This window comes from Sebastes umbrosus, chromosome 22 (genome assembly GCF_015220745.1).
Source record: "Sebastes umbrosus isolate fSebUmb1 chromosome 22, fSebUmb1.pri, whole genome shotgun sequence".
Classification (NCBI taxonomy): Eukaryota; Metazoa; Chordata; class Actinopteri; order Perciformes; family Sebastidae; genus Sebastes; species Sebastes umbrosus.
In genome coordinates, this window is record NC_051290.1 from 6509763 (window position 1) to 6522063 (window position 12301).

Sequence of the window (12301 nt, forward strand, 5' to 3'; positions counted from 1 at the left end):
TTCCTGTGAACATGGAAGTTTATTTTGAAAAGACACCATACATGTTATGAGCGGAAACTGTTTCCTGTGAACATTGAAGTTTATTTTGAAAAGGTACTGTGCATGTAACAAGCGGAAACTCTACATTTCCTGTGAACACGGACGTTTATTTTGAAAAGACACCATATATGTAATGAACGGAAACTACGTATCCTGTGAACATTGAAGTTTATTTTGAAAGGCACAATGCATGTAACAAGCGGAAACTTGTTTCCTGTGAACACGGAAGTTTATTTTGAAAAGACACTATGCATGTAACGAGCAGAAATTGTACATTTCCTGTAAAGATGGACGTTTATTTCGAAAAGACACTATCTATGTAAGTGTATCTTAATTTGAAGTGTAGGGCCATTGACCAAGTCGTCAGTTGGGAGTGAGAACATGTTGCACCAGTGGTCAGCGTGATGGAGCTAGAGATGTATTGCCATAAACTCTCCTGAGTTGTGTCTGTCAAATCCAAAACCAGTGACAGAGGGATGTGTTAACCACATGGGTAGAACAAAACGCACTTTACCTACAGCTTCTTTTATCAGATCAGAGGAGCCGCTGCTCATGTGCACATTGCCATCCTCCTTCTTCTTGAGTTACTAGACTCCTGCTCAACACATAATGTTCAACTAGTCCCCTCTAGGTGGTACTACAGATCTCTGTCTACACCCCTGCATCATGCAGTTAGTAAATGTCTTTCTGTCTGTTTAAAACTTTAGTATGTGCTCACCTTAAATCTCAGTTTAAGTTTAAAGAAAGTACGTACGAGCAGGAATTTGTGACATCACAACAAATTTGAGAGTCAATCATGGTCAAATGTGTAATTTACACAAGTGTGATGTGGAAACTTGAAACCTCCGGCGCACATACTCTTGAAGTAGGAGACACCCTGCGTCCATCACTTAAACATTTGAAATATAAAATATTTGCATATTCATAGATTCTGAGAGAAGATAGTGTAACTAGTAGATGCAATTTTAATCATTTTTAACTATATTGGACTTTTTTGTCAAATCAAAACCAAACCATATCAGACAGAGTATACTTTTACAGTATATTTCGAAAATATTATAAAAATTATATATATGTGTCCAGGAATGAAAACAAATCTGTTTTATGTCACAAAACATTCACAATAAATAAATAACAAACAAGTATAATAATTGTAATTGGAGCAAATATAATGTTGTATGAAGCCTCATCTTTAATTCCCTCTTACTGTAAAAAAGACCAAAAAGTACTTTTTTAGTAGTTGTTTTTTTTTTACACAAATTACACTATTCTCCAATAAGAAGAGGAAAATGTATCCAGTATTTAAAGTATTACTGTTCCAAGTTCATAAGTTTCAATTCTTTGGTGCTATATTTGTATAACAAACAGTGTAATTGTCTAACTTGACAGTTTTGCCGCATGAGAATCTTAAAATAAACTGCTTTTTTCATGTTTTCTATTCCTGTTATGTTAATTCATTTTCCACTGAGGCCGAGGCGGATGTTTGAAATGTCACACATTTTGACCCTCTTAGCGACCAATCAAACGTAACCACATTTCTAGGCTGGTGTCTGCTCTTTCGCTCAAAACCTTCATTTCTTGACACCTCTGAGACGATGCACCTGTATATGATCCTCTGTGGAGTCTGTAAGTCTCTTTAATATAAAATATTCTCTGTGTTTAATTTTAATTAAGGCTAAAAATGAAATGTCAGCTTGTGTTTCTATAATATTATCTCTTTTTGATTCAGTTTACCTGTCGGCGGTGATCCAGTCGGCTGCAGTCAAGCAGGTCACTGGGGTTGTATCTGCCAGTGTTGGGGACAATGTGACTTTACATTGCTTTCACGGCGGCAGCCAAGTGGCGATGCACTTCTCCTGGTACCGACAAGCCTTAGGAGGTGGACCTGAGCTGCTGTCTATCGTTTACAAGTTTGATGAACCATCTAAAGTGTACACCTGGATGGAAAAGTACCCCCGGTTCTCCGTGCAAAGGAAGATAGGGGTGAATCATTTACACATCTCTGACCTCCACGTCTCAGATTCAGCCACATACTTATGTGGAAGCTCACACTCCAACATAGTGGAATTTGGAGAGGGGGTCTTTCTAAGCGTCAAAGGTATTGGGCTTTAATTTTTCATTGGTTTTGACTTTAGATGAAATGCACAAGTTGTTTAAACAAGTAAATATGTACTACAGATTTTGTAATGCTTCATAGATTTAGTCATATAAATTTGAAATATATTGTTCATAAGGCTTATCAGTTTTCATATATGTACTCTAGGGATGTCAATCTATTAAAATAGTTAATCGCACATTTTTTATCTGTTCAAAATGTACCTTAAAGGGAGATTTGTCAAGTATTTAATACTCTTATCAACATGGGAGTGGACAAATATGCTGCTTTATGCAAATGTGTGTATATATGTATTATTATAAATCAATCAACAACACAAAACAATGACAAATATTGTCCAGAAACCCTCACAGGTACTGCATTTAGTATAAAAAATATGCTCAAATCATCATAACATGGCAAACTGCAGCCCCAACAGGCAACAACAGCTGTCAGTGTGTCAGTGTGTCAGTGTGCTGACTTGACTATGACTTGCCCCCAAACTGTATGTGATTATCATAAAGTGGGCATGTCTGTAAAGGGGAGACTTGTGGGTACCCATAGAACCCGGTTTCATTCACATATCTTGAGGTTAAAGGTCAAGGGACCTCTTTGAAAATGGCCATGACAGTTTTTCCTCACCAAAATTGAACGCAAGTTTGGAGCGTTATTAAGCCTCCTTTACGACAAGCTGGTATGACATGGTTGGTACCAATGGATTCTTTAGGTTTTTCTAGTTTCATATGATGCCTGTATCTTCAATGAGCTGCCACAGCCCAAAAATCGCAAGTTGCGTTAATGCGTTAAAGAAATTAGTGGCCTTAATACAAATTTGCGTTAACGTCAAGACAAATTAAAGGACCTAAATATACGTTTTTTTATAATGTTTTTCCCGTGTGGATTGCAGGAACCAACCTCAAAAAAATCGTCCAGAGGCCGGTATCTGAGACCATCCAGCCAGGAGGCTCTGTGACTCTCAACTGCACCGTACACACTGGGACCTGTGATGGAGAACACAGTGTTTACTGGTTCCGACACGGATCTCGCCAAGGGATCCTTCACGCACACGGGGATCGGTGCAAACGCGTCCCCATGCCGCCGGGTTCTCCTTCCCAGAGCTGCGTGTACCATTTGCAGAAGATGAACCTGAGCTCCTCTGATGCTGGAACCTACTACTGTGCCGTGGCCTCCTGCGGGGAGGTGCTGCTCGGTGACGGAAGCAAGCTGCTCGTCCACGGTGATGGTGCAGACCAAGAGGCACAGATGAAAATCTTCGTCTGGCTCTCCATCATTAGAGCTGGGATCGTCTTGTTCTTTGTAACTATTTGTTCCTCGGTTTATATCAGTAAGCGGAGGTGAAGTCAGAGTTTGGCACAACATGTTCATGAATCTCTGTTACAGTATGTATGTTAGATACACATTGTTTGATATTGTTTGGCTGTATTACACTTTTCTTAATAAAAGCAACTGTGTTTGTTGTTGCAGATATAAATAAAGCGTACAATTCATTTGTGAACACTAAAAAGAAATCAAAGCAGTGAGTATACTTTGATTCTATTGTCTAATCTAACCGTAAACTTTGTTCAGGTTTTTCTAACCACAGAGACACCCGCTGTGTTGTGGAACATCAATGAGCTGCTGCTTCTAAACACATAGTTTGATCACAAAGATAGGCGCGTCATGTGATCTGCTGAAAGCCTCAGGGGTGGAGTTACACAGGTCCCTCGCAACAAAATGAGGACATCCTGCTTGAAACCACCTACACACAAACACAAAGAGAGCGCAGGGTCCTATATAGGCATCACACTCACTCTACCAATGTATAGAAAGTTCTCTTCTTTAACTGCCGACCACAAGATTGCTATAAAAAGACGCCGACTTTGAACGGTGTGGCCTGTTGTGAAGCTGAGATGTCATGGAACATAACACACCACAGAAAATATACAGATTAATGTTCTCGCTCTTATGTTTTGTTCAGCAAATGTACATGAGGACACACAACAAATATTTATTTTTTGTGATCAAATTTGATTGATATTCAAGATATGCCTATATATATATATATATATTATATATATATATATTTATAAATATAAATGTATTTATATTTTTTAATTAATGTTTTTTTTTACTTAGGTATTTGAAAAATATTAATTAAAATAATAAATAAATAAATAATAAACCACATCCTTTTCATACTACAACTATGTAAACTTATATATATATATGCAATATATAAATGCAAATTTGCGAGAGTTAAACTTCACTTTAATGTTTTCAAGAAAGAAATGGAGCTATACATTAAGACAATATCCTCTGCAAAAAACAAAAAGGCTAGTAAAGCAGTAAGTTTGTGCCCCCATTTTAATGCTTTACTTAAGTTACTATTATTTATTTATTTATTTAATTATTTATAATAACCCCTGGCATGTTTAGTTTTTTATGTTACTTTTATTTATTTATTTAATTTTATTGTTTGTTTTTATTTATTCCTTTATTTCATTTATATCTATTGTTTACCTATTTATTGATTGAATTGTTCTTTGTATTGTTTACAATATTCAAATAGAAGTCTATAGTATACAAAAAGCAGGATGTGAAAAAGTACAGAGGCCAACCTTTGCGTTTTATTAATTAATACATATCATATTAAAAGTTAAAAACATTTTGGCTAAATGAAAAGAAATTAAAATCTCTCAAAAATAAAATAATAATATAAAAAAGGTCACATTTCAGGAAGTGTGCTCATTGGTCGGGTGCTTGACCTTTGACCTTTGACCTATGTCGTCATGACGTCAAGACAAGCGCGCAGAAGGTAAATATGTTTTCCAGTGAGAGCTAACGGTCATCAGACTCCACTTCCACATGGATAGAAGAACACATGGCTACGCGGAGCTGCTTATTCGACGCCTCGTCCTCCATCTACTCCACCTACAGAAGAGGCAGCAAATGCGCCGAGCACCGTCACATTGTGATGAAGGTAACACAGTTTATAGTCTAAGTATATAGTATAGAAGTCTAATGCAGTGAGGGCCAAAGAGACAATGTAATACAGAGTATTAGGGCCACATTGAGGGGAAAACATGAGATTTACAGAATAAAGTCATAACTTTACGAGAATAAAGTCATAACTTTACGAGAATAAAGTCATAACTTTATGAGAAAAAAGTTGTAATATTACGAGAATAAAGTCATAATATTACAAGAATAAAGTCATAACTTTATGAGAAAAAAGTCATAATATTACAAGAATAAAGTCATAACTTTACGAGAATAAAGTCATAATATTACAAGAATAAAGTCATAATATTATGAGAATAAAGTCATAACTTTACGAGAAAAAAGTCATAATATTACAAGAATAAAGTCATAACTTTACGAGAAAAAAGTCATAATATTACAAGAATAAAGTCATAACTTTACGAGAAAAAAGTCATAATATTACAAGAATAAAGTCATAACTTTACGAGAAAAAAGTCATAATATTACAAGAATAAAGTCATAACTTTACGAGAATAAAGTCATAATATTACAAGAATAAAGTCATAACTTTACGAGAATAAAGTCATAATATTACAAGAATAAAGTCATAACTTTACGAGAAAAAAGTCATAATATTACAAGAATAAAGTCATAACTTTACGAGAATAAAGTCATAATATTACAAGAATAAAGTCATAATATTATGAGAATAAAGTCATAACTTTATGAGAAAAAAGTCGTAATATTACGAAAATAAAGCCATAACTTTACGAGAAAAAAAGTTGTAATATTATGAGAATAAAGCCATAACTTTACGAGAATATAGTCGTAATATTACGAAAATAAAGTCATAACTTAACGAGAAAAAAGTCATAATATTATGAGAATAAAGTCATAACTTTATGAGAAAAAAGTTGTAATATTACTAGAATAAAGTCATAACTTAACGAGAAAAAAGTCATAATATTATGAGAATAAAGTCATAACTTTATGAGAAAAAAGTCGTAATATTACGAAAATAAAGTCATAACTTTATGAGAAAAAAGTCATAATATTATGAGAATAAAGTCATAACTTTATGAGAAAAAAGTCATAATATTATGAGAATAAAGTCATAACTTTATGAGAAAATAGTCGTAATATTACGAAAATAAAGTCATAACTTAACGAGAAAAAAGTCGTAATATTATGAGAATAAAGTCATAACTTTATGAGAAAAAAGTCGTAATATTACGAAAATAGTCATAACTTTACGAGAAAAGAAGTCGTAATATTACGAAAATAAAGTCATAACTTTACGAGAAAAAAAATTGTAATATTATGAGAATAAAGCCATAACTTTACGAGAATATAGTCGTAATATTACGAAAATAAAGTCATAACTTAACGAGAAAAAAGTCATAATATTATGAAAATAAAGTCATAACTTTATGAGAAAAAAGTCATAATATTATGAGAATAAAGTCATAACTTTATGAGAAAAAAGTTGTAATATTACTAGAATAAAGTCATAACTTAACGAGAAAAAAGTCATAATATTATGAGAATAAAGTCATAACTTTATGAGAAAAAAGTTGTAATATTACTAGAATAAAGTCATAACTTAACGAGAAAAAAGTCATAATATTATGAGAATAAAGTCATAACTTTATGAGAAAAAAGTCGTAATATTACGAAAATAAAGTCATAACTTAACGAGAAAAAAGTCATAATATTATGAGAATAAAGTCATAACTTTATGAGAAAAAAGTTGTAATATTACTAGAATAAAGTCATAACTTAACGAGAAAAAAAGTCATAATATTATGAGAATAAAGTCATAACTTTATGAGAAAAAAGTCATAATATTATGAGAATAAAGTCATAACTTTATGAGAAAAAAAGTTGTAATATTATGAGAATAAAGCCATAACTTTACGAGAATATAGTCGTAATATTACGAAAATAAAGTCATAACTTAACGAGAAAAAAGTCATAATATTATGAGAATAAAGTCATAACTTTATGAGAAAAAAGTTGTAATATTACTAGAATAAAGTCATAACTTAACGAGAAAAAAGTCATAATATTATGAGAATAAAGCCATAACTTTACGAGAATATAGTCGTAATATTACGAAAATAAAGTCATAACTTAACGAGAAAAAAGTCATAATATTATGAGAATAAAGTCATAACTTTACGAGAAAAAAAGTTGTAATATTATGAGAATAAAGTCATAACTTAACGAGAAAAAAGTCATAATATTATGAGAATAAAGTCATAACTTTATGAGAAAAAAGTCGTAATATTACAAAAATAAAGTCATAACTTTACGAGAAAAAAAGTCGTAATATTACGAAAATAAAGTCAGAACTTTACGAGAAAAAAAGAAAATAACATGTAATATGACTACTTTATAATATTACGGCTTTATTCTCAAAATCTCAGATTTCTTTTTTTTCCTCAATGTGGCCCTAATACTCCGTCGTACAGTCGTACCATAGACCTACAACAATGATAAATAAAAATGGAAATGTAAAGAAAAAAACAGTTACTAATTTCCATCTTTATGAACCCACAGGGAGCCACTGGAGAGGAGCTGAAGAATCACATGTGGCTCCGGAGCTGCAGGTTGCTGACCCCTGCGTTAACTAGTAAGATGCGGTGGAGCGAGATTTGGGTATTTGATTGAACTTTTGGGGACCACAGACGCTGTTACTCCACAAAAAAGACAGGCCCGGTTGGTTCATCTTGCGTTTGAGAGGGACTTTTTAACCCGAAACTGTGTGGAAGGACACCGCTCTCTGGAGGTTCAGCACCAACAGCCTGAAACTCATCTAAAAGGTAAGCCATGGGTTTGATTCACTTTACCATGCCAGCCTCGGCTTTCATGATTAAGGGCTGTTTATACACCTTCCCATGAGATCACATTGGCTCATGATGTAACTGAACTTCATGGGTTCCCCTTTAAATTACAATTTCAATGCAGTACTTACACTAACATTGTAGCATCTCTGCTTCTAAATATTATTTCTGTCAAAAATCTGCATAGGATCTATAGCTGAGATTCAAATGACTAGACTCTTTTTCCATCTAATATATATCGTCAGGGCAAGAGAAAACATAGTAACATTAATGAGCAGTGCTTGTCACACAAAACAAACCCACCTTAGTATATAGGGCAGAAAAATTGAGAAGCAGTGATGTGGAAACATCCTGCCTCTAACCACAGAGACAAAGATAAAGACACAAGAGGGTCTGAGATCTCTTCTCTTTTCTGTTTACTGCAAAAAGCTTCTTACCTACAAAGAGTGTTCTGTGGTGGCTTTGGCCTATATGTATATACACATTTGATGTCAATGATGCAGGGCGTGTTAGATTTATGGAAAATGTCAGTGTAGCCAACCCTACCAGCACCGCAGAGGTGTGAGTGCTTTTAACTTTGGCAACAAGTCGTACAATGACAGTCAGTGAAACCCTCTGAAGGAAGAGAAGTGTTTTTTCAGTAGAAGAGCTTTTATTGCAAGACAAGCCTTTATATTTATTGAAGCGTTCGTGTTACAATTTTTTTTTGGTACAGAAACAAAGCACAGAAACATGTCCCAGCCCCTTCGCACGTCATTTGTAAGCCATGTATCCTGTATTGACTGCAATGTAAATGCATCATCGTATAAATGCAACGGTAAGAGTTAGCAACGTAATATAAAAAGCGAGAAAGACAACTTATGATGGGCAGGTGGGGACGTGGATGGGCCCAACAAACACCGGAGTTTTAACCAGGTGACTCGTGTTCGAGACCGTTGTTGACTGGTGTTTTGGTTTTGTAAGTTACATGAGTGAACGTCCATGTAATGTCGTGGTATTTCTACGCCTTCCCGTGAGACCGAGTTAGTCCAGTGCTACTGCCTTACACCGGAGTACACACATTCAGTCATGGTGTTGTCCCTCTGTCTTCTTGACCTGTTGCCGTGGCTTAAAGCAGCATAATGAAGGTTCTCTGCGTCTTGACATAACTGGTGACAAAATATAAAATGATTAATCGCTATTATAAAGGATACAGCACAAGAGAGACCTGGCGGGTGTCATGAATTAAAAAAAAAACTAATCCATTCTCTCATATTAATCATTTGTGTGAACATTTGTCAAGAAAACACACAGTTGTCAAGTTTTCAATATAAGTTATGACAACTTGACAATAAGTTAAGTCATAGCAGCAACCGACAGGTAAAGAAAAATAAAGATTTTGCTGTGCGAATAGTTTATTTTTCAATAGAAAATGATACGTACCGCTGTATTTGGAGTAGAAGTCGCTGCAAATGTTCCGTTATCTGGTTGTGACACACAAAATGAAAGTCCTGATGTTATTCAAATACAATATGCACTCAATACTTGCAGTCAGATTCAAAGAGTAACGGTTACCTGTACATTGGCAGTTTCTTTGGTTCATCTTGTACACTAAGAGAGCCAGTAAAACAACCAGGATGATAGTGAATCCCAAAGCTCCACTCAAGATATACACCAAGACAAGAGAGTCCACCTTATCTGCAGAGAGACACGCACCAGGAGACAGTACAGGGCTTTTAGATGTTTTTCTTAATGTTGATTAAAGGATTAGGTTTGGGTTTTTTCAATTATATCAGAAAAAAACAATACTGACATGCCCATTTGTACGATCACGTTCATTTAATTGTCGGAAGCCAAAATCGTGATCGCGATTAATATTTGATTAATTGTGCAGCCCTATATAAACTCATGTAGAAATGTTGATAGGAAACGGATGTTTGGTTCAGAAATACCGAAATTCAACGTATCTGTGGTTAGCAGAAACGTACAGTGCCGACGTTTTTATTTTGGTGACTGGGTTGCTTCCAAATACTCAGTTGCCAATTGAAAGACATGTTGGTCAACGGTTCACGGCCAGTGAAGAATCCGTACTAGCACTACTGCTGAAAAAACTAGGGGACAAAATCCCCCGTCTATCTTCCAATATTAGTATTTTTAGTACAAAATCCTCTCTTTTCCTTGCCTTGCAGTATGCTGATGGCTCATAAGAAAATGCTTCATGACCACTATAAACATAAATAGTGATTACAGTGACCAGTAATTCCTATTGGCATGTGAGCAAACCTATCCTTTAAGTAGTTATCATCACTATTTATTAAACGAGACAACCCCTGCTAGAAAGTAACTTACCGTCAACGTTCTGCTTGGTCTCGTTTCCAAACAGTATGTGTCCACATGAGGCAACAGCACAGTAGTAGGTCCCATCATGAGACGGATCCAGGCTATCCACTGGCAGGTTGTAGACACAGGTGTGTGTTTGTGTGTTGGCTTTCTTCTCACACTGATCATTCCTGCCTTCATGGGTGTAGATGAGTCCTGGATGAGATTCTTCAGAGTTTCTGAACCAGTAAACACTGTGTTCTCCATCACAGGTCCCAGTTTGTACTGTACAGTTCAGAGTCTTAGAGCCTCCTGGCTGGACGGTCTCAGATGCTGAACGCTTGACAAAAGCCGGGATGTTCCGACCTGAACCCTTTACACTGACCGTAGTGCCCTCGCAAAATTCAAAGCTAATTAAATTGCTCCCTACGCAGTAGTAAGAAGCTGAGTCTGAAATTTGCAGATCTGAAATCTTCAAGTGATGTTTACCGTTTTTAGTATCCAGTGAGAAACGTGGATTGTTCTTAAATTCATCATTAAAGGTGCCGTTATTATTATGCACATAGAATGTAGACACCGGCTTTGGTTTCTGTCCCAGAGTTTGTTTATACCAGTAAAACATCACTGCATTATTATCTTCACAGACGCATGACAGAGTCACACTTTCCCCAACATTATCTGATTGAAAATGTAATGATGATTGTTTTAAAGTTGCCGTACGAGCTGAGGAGAAAATTAAGAGACAAAGTAAATACACAAGTAATTTAACGCTAATATGTAAAGAATGCATGAAAACATGTTACAAACAAACATGGTCATAGTTTGAGGTAAAAAATAAGCAGTAACAAACACAACTTACCCATATTTGCCACAAACAGACATGTGATGTACCAAGCAAAGTTTGGAGGTGTCATCGTGCTTCAAATGCTGTGGTGAATGAATCGTATCTCTGTATGTCTTCCACTCTTAACAGAGGAGACTGTGTTTGATTGGCCAATCAGATTGAATGTCCTATTTTGGAAGCAGTGAACACATGTTCAGTGGTCTCTACTTTGGCAATGTTAGTCCTTTAAGATGCTCTATAAGCTGCGATATCCAGAGCATTAATAAAGCAGCAAACAACTATTTACTGTGTAAAGATATAGAGGAGTTATGTCTACCTGAGCAGAGAATGAACTCTCCCTCTGTGCGTGTTGTAATCTGAGCTTCTCCTTGCTTTGTTGACATAGCCGGGCTGTTGCACAGGCTTTTTAGTGCATGTTAGTGCATGTGATCGTGCACCACTGGTTAGCTCATGGCCTCCACTCTGCACTGCTGTCATACAGCGGTTACAGCTGATAACGCCGTCCCGACCGACGGCGCTGTCGTGGAAGCGTAGCACCCACCCTCCAGTTCCCCCCCAGGGTTAACACTGTTAGCTCTGTCTACAGTATTGCCTTTGTTTTCACTCTTAGCGCTGTTAGCACCCTTAGCTGTGAGTGACGGGCTTTGAAGCTCATTTTTGTAGTGGCCAAACGGTGGTACTACAACTTCCGTGTCTGTCACATGACGCCATTGGGCCCAAAAAGACTTTTTCCCATAGACTTACATTGGGAAAGAGACATCTGTAACTCAGCGGATAATTTTTTTTTATTTTAGGTAAATCAACTTCAGTATGAACACTTGAATAGCCCTTATTTAAATTTCTAGGTCCTAAAAGATGTAAAATGCACTAATAGCCGAATCCAGAGTTATTTCCCTTTCTCCGTTCATGTGAATGAGATCGAGACCGAGGCTGGAGCGAAGGCTGGGAGGCGGAGTTAAAGGAAACGCTACTGCGCCTGCTCTATGGGACAAATGGATGTGGAAGATCACCGGATGATCCGGGTACTTAAGCACTTGGCAGTCCACCCATTTTGGCTTCATGCGCCACTGAGCAACTCTCGTAGGAATGAACAGGAGCCCGCCTACAACGCTGTATGCAGTTCTCTTTATACATCCATGGCTGTGAGCCAGCGGCTCAGCCGTCGCCATGTTGAGACTCTGAGAGCCATGCGGAGAC

The 12301-nt window shown here is 36.2% G+C and overlaps 3 protein-coding genes across 3 annotated transcripts in view; 2 read left to right on the plus strand and 1 right to left on the minus strand.

Annotated features, from left to right (window-relative positions):
• Positions 1 to 1559: 1559 nt before the first annotated feature.
• On the plus strand, positions 1560 to 3605 carry LOC119481570. Its single transcript, XM_037758668.1, has 3 exons — positions 1560 to 1665; positions 1769 to 2137; positions 3042 to 3605. The coding sequence occupies exons 1-3, from the start codon at positions 1635 to 1637 to the stop codon at positions 3491 to 3493; spliced, it is 852 nt and encodes a 283-aa protein (XP_037614596.1). The 5' UTR covers positions 1560 to 1634; the 3' UTR covers positions 3494 to 3605.
• A 1329-nt stretch (positions 3606 to 4934) lies between these two features.
• LOC119482112 (prostaglandin D2 receptor 2-like) overlaps positions 4935 to 12301 on the plus strand; it is a 158728-nt gene continuing 151361 nt past the window's right edge. Inside the window, exons 1-2 of the mRNA XM_037759515.1 lie at positions 4935 to 5114; positions 7679 to 7941. The gene's annotated coding sequence lies outside the window, so the exon portion shown is untranslated. The remainder of the gene's footprint in view (positions 5115 to 7678; positions 7942 to 12301) is intronic.
• Positions 8601 to 11248, minus strand: LOC119482130. The gene is made up of 5 exons (XM_037759548.1): positions 11120 to 11248; positions 10291 to 10983; positions 9517 to 9639; positions 9385 to 9425; positions 8601 to 9110 (listed from the first exon to the last, which is right to left on the minus strand). Exons 1-5 carry the CDS (start codon positions 11172 to 11174, stop codon positions 8997 to 8999), a joined length of 1026 nt encoding a protein of 341 aa, XP_037615476.1. The 5' UTR covers positions 11175 to 11248; the 3' UTR covers positions 8601 to 8996.

Coding starts and splice junctions, on each gene's coding strand:
- LOC119482130 (XM_037759548.1), bottom strand. CDS start 11,174: ATGACACCTCCAAACTTTGCTTGGTACATCACATGTCTGTTTGTGGCA. Junction 10,984..11,119: donor TCTGTTTGTGGCAAATATGG/GTAAGTTGTGTT, acceptor TTTTCTCCTCAG/CTCGTACGGCAACTTTAAAA. Junction 9,426..9,516: donor AAGAAACTGCCAATGTACAG/GTAACCGTTACT, acceptor TGTCACAACCAG/ATAACGGAACATTTGCAGCG.
- LOC119481570 (XM_037758668.1), top strand. CDS start 1,635: ATGCACCTGTATATGATCCTCTGTGGAGTCT. Junction 1,666..1,768: donor TATGATCCTCTGTGGAGTCT/GTAAGTCTCTTT, acceptor TTTTTGATTCAG/TTTACCTGTCGGCGGTGATC. Junction 2,138..3,041: donor GGTCTTTCTAAGCGTCAAAG/GTATTGGGCTTT, acceptor TGTGGATTGCAG/GAACCAACCTCAAAAAAATC.